Genomic DNA, 14,982 nt, shown 5'->3' on the forward strand with positions numbered 1-14,982 from the left:
TCCAGATCTACATTTTAACAATATTCCAAGGAGATGTGCATAAAGTTTGAGAAATGCTGGTCTAAAATAAAAATTCAAAAAGTGCCTGTCTTTTTAGACAAGCCAATTTTACCTTCAACCAATATCACAATTTTCCTAGTTTTTGAAATCTTTTCCTTCTATATTCTGGATAACTTGTGACTATTCAACACTTGATTTATGGATCATTACTACTGGCCTGTGTGGGAAGAAAGCTGATGCCCTTTCTAAGGGCCACACTCATCTAAGAAAAAGCAGCCGTGTTGAACTGATGACTTTACCTCCGGCAGATATAACCCCAGAGAGCAGAAAGGAGGGTAGTTCTCAGGATTAGATGGAAATGACCGCAGCGGATGAGAGTAGACATACAACACTGAGAGATTCAGAATTGGTGACAGGGTCAACAGTGGAAAATTTGGGCCCAAAGACTGGATCCGTCTTAGAGATGCAGCCAGACACTGACACTTTAAAAAGCCAGAGAGTTAGAACAATCAAAGCAGAGGCTTAAAGTTGGTTCCAGTGGGGATGTGAGACCTGAGCAAGTAAGATAATTTATGGCCAGAGAGCCTTTGTGAATCCTGTATCTCCTCGGTCAGGGAGCATGACCTGGAGAGAAAAACAGATGTCGTACCTTGGACATGTAGTACAAGTTTCTCGGTAATATTAAGTCTCTTTTAAATATTCTTGCTGTGTTAAAGAGGCACTTAAAGGTTTATATTTTTCATGTCGTATATGTGATAAATTCTTTTTTTTTAAATCAGGGACTGTTCTTTCTCAACTCTGTTCTATTTCCAAAATGTTCAAACTATTGAGTATTACAGTTCCTTAAGCTTCTTAAATTTTTTCTTCTAGGTGAATATACCGTAATGACAGCTCATTTCCACTTGAAAAGAAAAATTGGGTATTTTGTGATTCAGACATATCTGCCTTGCATCATGACTGTCATTCTCTCCCAAGTGTCATTCTGGCTTAACAGAGAATCTGTGCCTGCAAGAACTGTGTTCGGTGAGTGAATAGCTACACACGTCGTTGTGCCCCGCATTATGTTTTGTAGCATACTTTCAAAAGCATTCTCTCTCTTGATAACTCACACCAATGATGTGTGGTGTGTGGAGCAGGGCAGACTGTCTCCACCTTGTAGATGAGGAAGCTGAGCCTCAGGGAGGCAAAATATGGAGTCAGGGTCACACTGTTAATAAGACATGTAGACACCACTCAGATCTTCTCAAAATGCATTTGGTCTTCTTTCTGTTTCACTCTTCTTTTCATTTTGCTTTTCGTTACTTGCCTTCATGTCAGGATAAGGAGAATAGTCTTAGAGGCTTTGATTTGGAGCATAACAGTGCTATATATCTAGGCCTTCTATGTTTATTTTTGCTTTGTTTTGCTTTTAGAGGGACAAAGATGATCTTTGTATTTCCGGTTAGAGAGAACGGGAAGAGGGGGAAAAGATCCCTCACTGACCACCACTAGTGTGTTTGATAAAAAAGCTAATTCTCTTGTTTTAAACCATGCAGGGGGCAGGGGTCTGCTTCTCCCTCTGCGCCTTCCCTCATTCATGCTCTCTCTCACTCACTCTCTCAATTTCTCTCTCTCTCTCTCGAATAGATAAATAAAATATTCAAAAAAATAAAACAAACCATGCAGGAGAATGACTGCTTTTTGGATGAATGAACTAGGCTGAAACATTTTGTGCAAAGTAGACTGCCTTTTTGTGTGTGGCCACCTCATTCTTTTAGGAAAGTTTTATTGAGAATCCACTCAGTTGGATATTGCACCAGGCTCTAGGGCTCAGATATATATAAAATACAGTCCTTACTTTCAAGCGATTCAGTATAGTGGAGGGCAACAGAAAAGGCAGAAAGATAATAGCAACACAGATTAGTGCATTGTAAAAGAGGCACATACAAGCTGTTACAAGGTAACGAGAACTTTTTAAGTAGCTTAAATCTTTAACGTTTGAGCTAAATCTCTTATTTATTTTTTTTAAAGATTTTATTTATTTATTCATCAGAGACACACAGAGGCCAGGGACACAGGCAGAGGGAAAAGCAGGCTCCATGCCGGGAGCCCGATGCAGGACTCAATCCCAGGACCCCAAGGTCACACCCTGAGCCAAAGGCAGATGCTCAACCACTGAGCCCCCCAGGTGCCCAGTCTCTTTCTTTTTAGTTAAGTTTTTTACCTTAATTCCAGTATGATTAACATAACAGCATTATATTAATTTCATGTGTATAATATAGTGATTTAACAATTCTGTATACATCATTACTCAGTGCTCGTCATGGTCATGATAAGTGAACTCTTAATTCCCTTCACGTATTTCACCCCCCCCCATCTAACTCCCCCCTGATATGCTTTATTTTAAATGAGTGCCCTCAGTTCTAGTTATTGGGCTGAGGCTTGAAGGATGAGTGGGAGTTTCTCAGACAGATGAGACGAAGCAAAAATCCTAGCTTAAAAGGTTCCGATTGTGCAGTAACATCAAGGGATGAAAGCACAGAGTGTGCTCAGTGACAGTGAGCTGTTTCACTGTCATTGCAGATACATTAGACAGAATTATAGTTTGAAGCCTAGATGAGAAGAGCCTTGTAAGCCATGCTAATGCAGTGTACCTTTATCTTATAGGCTATAGCAACCCATTTTGGTATTCTGAAGGTATAAATATGTAAAACTTTTAGAACAATGCCTGACATTTAATATGTACTACATAACATTAGCTACTCTTTTTATCATTGCACAAAGATCAGTTTGATTTTCAACACTAGCAATGAATAATTCAAAAGGAAATTAAGAAAATAATTCTATTTACAGTGGCATCCAAAAGAATAAAGTGCCTAGGAATAAATCTAACCAAGTAGGTAAAAGACTTGTCCATCCATGGAAAACTGTCAAACTTTGCTGAGAGAAATCAAAGAATACCTGATTAAATACCTAATTAAAAAACAAATTAAATAGGAAAGATATCCCATGTTCATGGATTAGAAAACAATACTATTAAAATGGGAATAATCTCTGAAGCGATCTGTAGATTCAGTTCAATACCTATCGAAAGTCCAGTGGCCTTTTTTTGCAGAAATAGAAAAATCCAGTCCTCAGATTCATTGGGAATTGCAAGAGGCTTCAAATAGCCAAAAGAATATTGATAAAGAAAAACAAAGTTGGTGACTTCAGACTTCCCAGTTTCAAAACTCAGCACAAAGCTGCATGAATCAAAACAGTGTGGTAGTGTCATAAGGGTAGATGTATAGGTCAGTAGAATAAAAGCAAGGTAGAAACAAACTCAGATGTCATGGTGAATTGATTTTCAACAATGGTTATTGTTAAGACCATTCTATGGGATTTTTCAGCCCTTACCAGCAGCTAGATGACCACCATATGCAAAGGAATGAAGTTGGACTTCTACCTCACTCCAGATACAGCAGTGGAAACCATAAAGCTATTAGAAGAAAACATATGGCAAATCTTTACTATCTTAGATCTAGCAATGGAGTCTTAGATTTGACACCAAAAGTATGAGTAACAAAGAAAAAAATAAATAAATTGGATTTCATTAAAATTGAAAACTTTTATGCCTCAAGGAACATTATCAAAACTGTGAAAAGACAACTTACATATGGGAGAAAATATTTGCAAATCGTATCTCTGATAAGAATTTAATATCCTGACTGAATAAAGAATTCTTAAACTTCAAAGATAAAAAAACCAAAAGCTAGATTTAAAAAATGGGCAAAGAACTTTAATAGACATTTTTCCCCCAAAGATAGTATACAGCTGGCAAACAAGCACATAATGTGATATGAAACATTCTTGTACATTAAATAACTATAAATAAAAACAACAATAAAATACATTCCACATGCACTGGGATGGCCATGGTAATAATAAAACAAAACAAAAGACAAGAAATAAGCATTGGTGAGGATGTGAAGAAATAGAAATGCTTTTATATTGCTGGCAGGGAAGGTAAAATGATGCAGCCTCTGTGGACAACTCTTTGGCACTTCCTTGAAAAGTTACACATAGAATTCCCATATGACCCACCAGTTCCACCTTGAGGTATATACGCAAGATTAGTGAAAACATATGTTCACATGGAAACTTGCACACAGATGTTTATCTCAGCATTATTTCTAATAGCAAAAAGTAGAAACAACCCAGATTTCCTCTCATGGATGAATGGATAATCAAAATAATCAAAATGTGCTTTATACTCACAATAGGATATTATTCACCCATAAAAGTGATTAAGTACTATTAGGATGCTACAATGTGGGTGAACTTCAAAAACATGATATTGAGTGAAAAGAAGTGGACACAAAAGGTCACAGTGTATGATTCCTTTCATAAGAATTATCCAGTACAGGCAAATCCATAGAGATGGACAACAGTGCCGTGATTGCCAGTAGATGGAGGCAGGAAAAATGGGGAGTTACTACTTAATAACAGGATGTTCTTCTAGGGTGATGAAACTTTGAAACTAGAGAGAGGTGGCATTGGCAGAGACTTGTGGATGCATGAATGCCACTGAATTGTGCACTTTAAAATGGTTGATTGTGTACTTATGTATTTCAACTCAGTAAAATAATTTCAAAAACTCATGAGTTAAAAAAAAAAAAAAGGCAAGGAATGAGCATTTGGACTTCCCAAGATTAGACTCATAGGTATCTTTTCAGGTACCTATTTCCAAAATTGCAAATTTTTGAACCAAAAACAACAACAGCATCAAAAAATGATGAGGCCAAAAATAAGAGAAAATTTCCATTCAGATGGTTTAAACGAGAAGGTTGCATGATTTTCAGAGCACAAATAATACAGAAAAGAAATTTTAGGAAAAAATTACATATTTGATGTTGAATGGATCTTCCAGAAAGATCTAAATTTTTATTTAAATATGTAACAAGTCAGATATGATAAAATAATGAAGTATTTGTTTAATAAAGGTTGTGAAGAAAATACTGAGGCAAATAAAGACTGAGATTTCATAGCATAAATCACATAGATGCATATGTTTAAAGAGGCCAATAGTAGTCTACTTGAACAGAGATGAAGAGGTGAATCAATATTTGACTTTGAATGAATAGAATGTGTTAGTGTCAGGGCTGCTACATTGGACTATGACAAATGTACACGAGTTTTTAAAGATTGGTTATAAAAGTAACGTGTAAAGTTAAAATTCCAGGCTCTATTTGAAGGCATAAATTTTATATGAATTTACAGGGGTGAGGACCCAAAAGTCAGATTTTCACATCACTTGAAACTGGTAGGTGATAAGAGCATTTTGAGTATTATCTCCACAAGTTATTCTCTGTAAAGTTTGTAATAAATGCAATTCCATGTGAATGTAAAAAATAAAAGATAAATGAAAATCTTACGTCTTGCCTGGAATGGGGCTTGAAAGCTGCCCAGCCATCCTACTCCAGAGGATCATCTCCCAATCTTTGAACCATCATCTGATTTATACATAACGGTTACCGAGGCCAGGTCTCTACCGTCTTTAAATTTCTCTCTCTGAATTCGTGGTTTACAAGCTAGGGAGAGATCGTTCAATCATCTGCCCTCCTCAGGCCTGTACTGCTTTCTTTGACGGATAACCCACCCACGTGAAAAACTACTACAGTTAAGAGAAAGATGTCAAATTGTTCAACCTTTGAGATCTGGCTTCATGCTGTGAACAGAATAAGAAAGCAGAGACAACAAGACAGTAGGTAGGCAGAGGAGATGAAATCACAATGCACATCCCTTGGTATTAGAGACTTGGTTCCATTATATTGGGTTTTATCTATTCAGTTTTTGTGGCTGTAGAAGCCAGCTTGATTTTTTTCAAAGGGACTGCCTGTGTATCTCGGAATGATAAAAGCCTCCTTCGACTTCCTCTGAGTGTTCATGCCCAGTGCATTCATTGCACATCAATAAAATACTTGTCGAGCATCCATTTATTAGCACTGTTCTAGATGTTTGGGGTAAGTCCCTGAATGAAAACGGAACAAAATCCCCTTCGTGACGAGGTAACTGAACCTCTGTTGTCGATGGTGTAAGGAAGCACCTGGGAGACTTTTACCCTTACACCTGGGTTTTGTGCTGTCCAGGCCCCTGTGAGTAGACTCTGCATTTCCAGTATCCCAGCCTCGTTTTGTCTTTCTATAAACAGATACATTCCCCTATTTTGTGAAATTGCGGCCCTGGTCCTTTTAGTTGATTAATGTCCATTGGCACTTTATATAAATGAGAGATAATCATAACGAATTTGCCAATTATTATGTCCACATTTGAATCCAGATCATTTTTCGAATTTACGGAGAAGTTATGAATATAGGACTATGTTTATGTATGAATATATGAATAAGCTTTCCTATAAGAAAAGTGTACTAGTATTTTTGTGTTATTTTGTATTTTGGCTACCTTCTCATGTCCTCCCTTGGACTTCTCTGGTGTGTGTACATGGGGTTGAGGGAAGGGAGAGAAAGGGAGGGAGAGAGCTCTCTGGTGTGTCTTATTATAAGGACACTGACCCTATTCGACCCTAATTGAATCAGGACCCCATCCTTAAAACCTCAATTAATTTTAATTACTTCCCTTAGAGACTCCATCTCCAAATACAGCCACACTAAGCATTAAGGCTTCAACATGAATTTGGGAGGGTTGTAAACATTCAGTCTGTAACACTGCAGTAGGCTTTTTACTGTTTCTTGCTTCCACTCTTGTGGGACTTGGTTCCCAACATGGTGGCCAGATGGATACTCTTCAAAATGTAAGTCAGATCATGTCAACCCTGTTCTCTGAACCCACTGGCTCCCCAGTGTACTCAGAGTGAAAATGAAAGGCCCTTCAGAGGTCAGGAAGTCCTAATGCAGCATGAACTCCCTCCACCTCCAAGCTCTACTTCTGCTACCTTCCCGTCTCTTCAGCTTCCCCTAATATGCACACTGGCCTCTCCCTTATGAGCAGGACAATCATTCACTTAGGGGTTTTGTCTCTTCTCTCTGCTTGGACCTCTTCCCCCGTCATCCCCCTAACTCCACCCCCCAACCCCCACCCCAGATACCTGTGTTTCTCATTCCTTCCATTTCCTTAGGGCTTTTCTAAACTCTCATTTTCTCAGAGAAGACTACCTAACGGTCTAACTTAAAATTACCAACTGCTTCCCAATGCTGTTTCTGTTGCCCCAGCCTACTCTAATTTTTTCTCCATCACATGTATCATCTTTTAATATGTTATAGAAAAAATATATATATATTTTTTACAGAATTTGTCTCCCCCTCTAGAATTTAAATTTCAGGAGTGCTGTTATTTTTGCCTCTTTTTAAAGCGATAGAAAATAAGTTGAAACAAAAAGCAAGTGCAAAATGATTTTAGGTAGATGATCGATAAATAGGTGGGCAGATGAGCACATACATTTCTGAGTTCGACAGAGGTAGATTGGCAAAAGCACAACCAAACAAACTAAAAGATGGTTCCCCGATTCTTTAAATTTGGAAGTCAGAGGAGGATTTCCCAAAGAAGTCTGAATGAATGACCCGTGGAAAGAAAAAGTAAATGGAAATTACCCATTGCAGTTGGCTAGCCAACTGTGTTTAGAAGGAGCTCAGTGCAGGGGGCTGCAGCCATTCTGATACTAATTGCAAGATGATAGGGTTCCCCAAACTACCCTTGGTTTTGAGAATTCACTAGAATGTACAGAATGTACTGAAAGCTGTTACTCTCACAGTTGTGGCTTATTACATGGAAAAGATCCAGACTCAAGTCACCCAGGGGAAGAAGCATGGGGCCTGGGCGGTGTCCAGATGCAGCTCTCCTGTCATCCTTTTCACACAGAGCTGTGGACAGCGTCGCTTTCCTGGCATTGATGTGGGACAGCGGGTACAGAGCGTGTTTCACCAGGAAGGCTCACTTGCACCATGGTGTCTGGAGTCCTTGCTGGGGCTTTGTCACATGGGCATGATTGACTAGTCCTGTGGCTGAAGTCCAGTTCCAGCTGCCTAGGAGGATAAGCTTGTGCGGCCTGGTGAAAACACACAAAAGCACCTAGAGCCAGTTGTTACTGGTTGGCTGGCCCAAAGCCCCAGGCCCACTAAGCCCCCCCTCTAAGGTCTATCAAAGCCTAGAGATTCCCTCCCAGAAGCTGGGGGCCAAGTCCAGACCTCTCTCAGGGGCAAGGTTGAAATTCTTTATTAAACATACAGTACACATTATGAAACCGGATGTTAAATATCTAATTATTAAGATTGTCATTTTGAGTCATCACTATATCTGCTTACGTCACGCCCTTATCAATACGGTCTCTCGTTTTCTTCCTCCCTTCTTGCATTCTGACCTTCCCTTTTATCCTGTGTCCTTCATCACTGTCCGATTCTCTCAACATTCAGCATTCCTTTCCTTTCACCAGCATGTCCAGCAAGTCCTTTAGTATCATAAACATCTTTTTGGCAGTGGAATTGATGAGTGGAAGACATGCTTCTTTTTGTGGTTCCAGAAAGCCCTGCCCAGAATGGGCTCTGTGCACCTAGCATGTGACGCACAGACGCATACTGAAGGTGGTTGTAAAATTGGTACATAAGGACATTCCACTGAAATGTTGAGGGAACAGTCATCCGTCAGGCAGAAAATTCCCTGATAATGAGATGGTTGTCATTTTAATAAAGAGAATCGTGACCTGAAGTAGATTAGATCTGAACACAGACTCTTTTTCTTTAGTAATAAAGCAGCTAACACTATTGAGTGCTTACTGCATATTTGAAAAAAAATAAATATATATGTGGCACCAGGAACAAAGAGGGTATCTCTCAGGCCCTGTCTGCACTTCTAGACTGAGCAAGTGTGTAGCCTTTCTGAACATGTGCTGGCTACCTCATCAAGGGGCGCAGAGGATCCGTGAAACAGCACGTGCCCAGGGGTTCTCAAGTCTTAAAGAAAACATAGAAACAAAGAAAACATAGAAAACATACCTTTCCTATATACTTCATATACTCAACAAACAGCAAGTCTGAGTATTTCCTGAGAACCTGGGATATTGTAGGTTGTTCTCTGAATCCAAGGGGCATGTGTGTGTGTGTGTGTGTGTGTGTGTGTGTGTGTGTGTGTGTGTTTGCAGCACCTGCTGACCCGGGGGCCGCCCTCCGTCGGCCACTGCTGATTAGGCCAGTGATGAGTCAAAATACACTAATAGACCATGGCCAGGAAAATTAGAGAGCCTTGCTAGTTCTGCTCTAGAGGCAGCTTTAGAAGTTGTTTTTGGAATAGAGGTGGCCCGGTTAAGCTTGATTGATGAGGATTGAGGAGAATGAGCTATGAGCAAGGGCACCGGGAAAGAACTGAAAGTGTGTGCTAGTGTTTTGTCTGTTTTTTTGTTTTTTTTTTTTTTTTTTTTTTTTAATTTTTAGACTTGGTCCAGGATGTGCAGATATCACTTCAATGCAGTTATAACTCTTCAAGTCATTAGAGCAGCCTATCCAATCCTATTTCTACCCTGAAATCTCATAATAATGAGGGAAAAAAAAGTTCTATATAATCACATTATTGAGCCCCGTCTGTTGGTCGTATACTCTCGTAGACACTTCACATTGACTCATTATTTAATTTTGAAAACAAAACTCAACAAAACTCGAGTTAAGAAATTAATTGTCCCCCTTTTCCAGACAAGAACATTGAAGGTATGAACCTGGAGGTATATAAGCAACCCTTTCGTTATCAGTAGGTCAGAAACAAAGAAAGAGTTTGACCTTCCAGCTCTCTGATTCCAATGCTTTCCCATTTTCTACTGCCTCGTTAGGTTGTCAAATTACTTTTTCATTCTTTTCCCTTTTTCTTTTAGAGCCCGAAATCAGAAATAATGCTGGGCGATTGCTTCTTACATGGGTAATTTCTGTTTGAGAGTCAGGCTTACTAAAAACATAGGTCAGAATTTGAGGTGAGTCTTCACATGTGAATTTGCTACTTACTATTAGGATCAGCAGCTGCTTATTGAGGTGTTCTGGGTACTTGGCCCTATTCCTTGCCCTGAAGTTGATCCCATCCGATTATGGTACAGCAGTTAATACACTGAATGACTTTCCAAGTTCATTTCTTCCAGGTGACGTATTCTGTATTTTTTTTAAAGATTTTATTTATTTATTCATGAGACACACACACACACACACACACACACACACACACACACACACACAGAAGCACAGGCACAGGCAGAGGGAGAAGCAGGCTCCATGCAGGGAGCCTGACGTGGGACTGGATCCCAGATCTCCAGGATCATGCCCTGGGCTGGAGGTGGCGCTAAAATGCTGAGCCACCCGGGTTGCCCCATATTCTGCATTTTTAAGCAAAATTAACCTGGTTAATCCAGGTCTTTAAAAGTATAGCTTCTCAAAATAGCATCACCTTGGTCATTAGAAACTCCTGTTTAATCTTAGGTGAAGAAATTTGATTATTGCTTTCGACTGCGGTCTTTAAAAAAGCATTTCTCTATAATTTACATTGTCTTGGAATTCATCTGTGAAAGTTTGATAACCTTAGAGTGTATATGAGGGAGAATCCAGGTGTTTCAAAAGTGGGTTTTGTTTTTTTGTTGTTGTTTTAATTTTTTATGAATATATATTTTTCTTTCCTTAAGGTTTGAAATAACAGAATGGAAAAACAATGGCTTTTCTACTCTGATCATTTTACTGTTCATACAGGTTGAGGTCATTAAATATTTAGTTTCACTATAGCAGAATTTTGAGTGCATATTTATCCTCCGTTTTTAAACTCTCAAGAAAATTCAAGTTATTATCTATTTTCATGTATCCTAGGCTTTGAAGGAAATGATTTCCATTTGGATGACTTTTTTGTGATAAAAAAATTTTTAATACTGCATTATTCATCAAAAGTAACATAGTATCTCCCCAGTTAAATCACCTCAGGAGGCTATAAGAAATCACCAAAACTATTAACATTTGAACAGTCACTCTGCATTTTTATGGCAATGCAATTACAAGACTGAAATAGTAAAAGGACTTGATAACAATGGAGGGTTTACACAGGCTAGTGTTTTATGTAGTCTCCTGTTCTTTTATTGTCTTATTGTCATCCTACTGAATATATTATTTTCTTTTAAATTCATAAAATCGGAATATTACTGTCTTAGTTCAAGCTGCTTCAACGAAGTACATGGACCGGGTGGCCTGTAGACAATAGGAATTTATTTCACACAGTTTTGGAGGCTGGAAGTCTGAGACCAGGATGCCATCACGGCGGGGTTCTCACTTGTGGATTGTCAGCCTCTCATTGTGTCCTCCCATGGCTGAAAGAGAGCTAGGTCTCTGGCCTCTTCTTAAAAGGGCACTAATCCCATTCATGAGGGCTCCACCTTTATGACCAAATCGCCTCCTAAAGGCTCTACCTCTGTCACACTGGAGATCAGATTTCAACATAGAATTTGAGGAGAATACAGACACACGGTCCATAATCCTTACTGTGATATGTAGCAGTGACACCAGACTGGAGTTTCATGGGTAATGGAGTAGAGTTATGGGGATCCCAGAATGATATTCCTGGCAGGCTGCATTCAACAATTTTTAGATCCAGCTTTACTTTAATCCAGAACTTCCATCTCATTCCTGACACTATTTGAGCTTAGATGTGAACCATACTAGGCTTCTTAGAAATCACCTCTCAAGTGTAATAGATGATGACTGATGGGTAGTTCTTGTAAGAGATTGATCTTAAGCCATAATGATGCCCCTGAATCCATTTGATAGCAAAAGGCGATCAAATTGTGCCTAATCAAGGAGATCAGTCCTGTCCTTTTAGAAATCTAGGAACTGGGTAGTTCAGTCATGAAGATGATGGGTTTAACAAGACCAGAAATAGATGTGAACCCACCCAGAAAACACTTGGGGCTTTCTTGGAACAATAGAAGGATGGAGGGGAATCTAGTTCAAAGCTTTCCTTTCTCTTCTTTTATAAACCGTGTCAATCTATTTCTCAAGGTAGGAAATGAATGAACTGAAGTAAAATAGCCCAAGGCTTTCTAGGCATCCCTTTAAGTAGCATAATCCCAGTGTCTTTTGATTTTATGTAAACCACCACTAGATGGGACTCTTGCATCCTTGGTTTGGATCTTAGCCTCTTGCTCCACACTCTGGGGCCTATTGAACTCAGCAGTAACAGGGAAGCTGTAGCGCTCTTTGTTTGACAGGTTCTAAATGGGATATTTGTTTATATCATTTAATGTTCCAGCATATAAAATTTATATTATAATTCCCATTTTAGAGATAAAGTCACTGAGGCTGAGAGATAGAGAGGGGAAAGGAAGAATTTAATATTTGTTGAGCAATTCTGTGTGCTGGGCATATATGTTTGGACCATCCTCCCAACATCTGTAAAAAAAATATATCATCTCCATTTTGCAGATGGGGCGGGGGGGCGGTTGCTGAAGATGAGCAGAGTCACCTAGCTGCTGTGGCAGGAGTGGAATCCAAACCCTCGCCTGATTTCAGTGCACATTTGCCTGGGTAGAGCCTCGTCTCAAGTAACCTAAATACTTTAACGCATGATATAAATTTAAAATTTATTAAGATCTGGGAATGCCTAGGTGGCTCAGTGGTTGAGCGTCTGCCTTCGGCTCAGGTCGTGACCCCAGGGTTCTGGGATCGAGTCCCACATCGGGCCTGCTTCTCCCTCTGCCTGTGTCTCTGCCTCTCTCTCTGTGTCTCATGAGTAGGTAGGTGAAATCTTATAATTAATTAATTAATTAATTAATTAAAAATAAAAAAAATATTAAGAGCCTAAGGGCTTCAGGGATGGAAGGATTAGATTCATGATGTTGAAAAATACACGCTATGGACATACAACTGACTATAGATTAGGCGTGTGACTTAGTAGTGTGGACTTTTGAGATAGACTGCTGGGTTGGCATCCCACGTCCTACTTGATAGCAGCATGATCTTCAGCAAGGTGCTCAACTCACGCGGCCTGTCTCCTCAACTGCAGATGAGGATGACAGTAATACGTCTCGTAGGCGCTTCCCAGTGGCACTTTTTATTACCCAATCTGGAGTAATAGAAGAATATACGGCTTATGTGCCAAAGACTTGCACTGTCTTTACATCACATTTATATCACAATGTTCTGATTAAAACTCTGTTTTATTTTAAAGCTGACTAGACTCTTAACTTGTATATTCCTTCCTGTAGAACTATATATAAGGTCCACTGCTGTTACTGTTCAGTCTTTAAAATTAGTTTTTTCAATCAGCGAACCCACAGCTAATGAGAATTCACTGTTGCCAGAGTCTTGAGTTAGGCGGCAGCAGTTTTAAAAAAACACAATGAGCCACATGCCCACAAGCCACTCAGAGTGTGGAGGAGTGAGACAGACGTGTAAATAAGTAAGCGAAGTGAAGGATTATGGGTGCCAAGAGAGAAATCTATTAAAATAAGGTAAGAGCAAAAAGAAGAAACAACTATATTTGAGGAGGAATCCTTCAGAGAAGCCCAAAGGGAAGGAGAATCAAGTTATGCCTTGCAAATTAGCATCGTGGAAAGGGCATATTCTAAGCAGAGGGACATAATTATCAAAAGCAACATGAAGCATATGGAGAACAACCAATTATTGACCGGTATATCGTAAGCATGGGATTCATTTCTTTGTAAGGATGATTAGATAGATAGAGAGGCCAGTTCATGTACAGCCCTACCTCTCCTGCTAAAGCCATGGAAACTGCTTGAAAGGTGTTTGAGCAAGGGGTTGAATTTGACATACCTGGGCTTGGGGTAGAGGACTATGGGGACTATTGGATAAATGCATTGAAATGGTCTGAAGGACACAGAGCAATTGTTAAGAGGTTATTGGCCTTGTCTGGGTGAGAAATAATAAAAGCATAAAATAGGACAAGAGTATTGGTGGAGAGGGAGTTACAGATTTGAGCGATCCGAGGGAGGGCGAGCATGCAGGACACAGTGCATCTGAAGGGGTGACAAATGTAGTCATTGCAGAACACGCCTAGATTTCTAACTGAGTGACTAGATAAATGTCATGTTGTTCCCTGCAGTAGAGAGTCATGGAAGACATAATAGGTTTTGGTTCAGTTGTGAATGTTTAAAAATTTGAGGCATCTGTGGGACTATCTCTGTCAGATTAGTGTAGTAGTTTTCGTTGGTGCCCATTTCCCTAGTCTTACCTTCCTCCATTCCATTCTACACAGTGCAGCAAAAGTGACCTTCCTAAAACTCGATTTCCTTATGTAACCCTCTCCTGCATGAAACCTTCCTGTGGCTCTACTTTGCAGCCACGGTCTGAACTTTTTACCATGATTACAAGGTCTTCATGAGGCCTCCCCTGCCACCGTGAGCCCACCTCTTCCTATGTTGACCTACATCAGACCTAGGAGCATGTTTTTTTCGTCATTAAATATATCTTCCCATCTCCTTTTATGTATCACTTCTTCCAGGAAGCCCTCTCTTACTCCAATATCTCGATAAGTATCCTTAGGTTGTCTTAGAGCACCCGCATATCTTCTCCATCACTTGTTATACTGTCTGTATAACATGCCTACCAATCATCGGCATCGTCTAGTAGGTTATATTCTCCTTGAGCATTTAATCTATGTTTTTTAAATATACTCACGTCTAACAAAGTGACAAGCCTAACATGTTTTTTAAAATTTATTTTTATTTTTATTTTTTTATGTAACATGCCTAACCAAGTAGACTGGTTCTACATTTTTAATGAAACAAATGTCGTATGGAAGGTTCAATAAATTTTTACTGACTCCATGTGGAGATATTCAGAAGATGGTCAGATATTTGGGTCTAGAGCTCATGAGTTGGGAGAGGATTAGGAAATGAGAATAAATGACGCTGTCAAGAGAGAGCAGTAACATAAGAAGAGTGGAAGAGCAGTATATTGCTTTGTGGAATATCAACAATTCAGTGACCAGTGCTGAAGGGAGAGCCTACAAAAAGAATGCAGGAAGAGTAGTTAAAAGATGCCG

At 39.4% G+C, this 14,982-nt stretch overlaps 1 protein-coding gene across 13 annotated transcripts in view; it reads left to right on the forward strand.

Moving 5' to 3' along the window:
- The window catches only part of GABRA2 (gamma-aminobutyric acid type A receptor subunit alpha2), a 126,501-nt gene that overhangs the window by 77,976 nt on the left and 33,543 nt on the right, over nucleotides 1–14,982 (forward strand). For all 13 annotated transcript variants that reach the window (XM_072749084.1, XM_026016567.2, XM_072749088.1 and 10 more), the window contains one exon: nucleotides 871–1,023. In XM_072749084.1, coding sequence (XP_072605185.1) covers nucleotides 871–1,023 — 153 coding nt within the window. The remainder of the gene's footprint in view (nucleotides 1–870; nucleotides 1,024–14,982) is intronic.

Source organism: Vulpes vulpes, chromosome 2, assembly GCF_048418805.1.
Source record: "Vulpes vulpes isolate BD-2025 chromosome 2, VulVul3, whole genome shotgun sequence".
NCBI lineage: Eukaryota > Metazoa > Chordata > Mammalia > Carnivora > Canidae > Vulpes > Vulpes vulpes.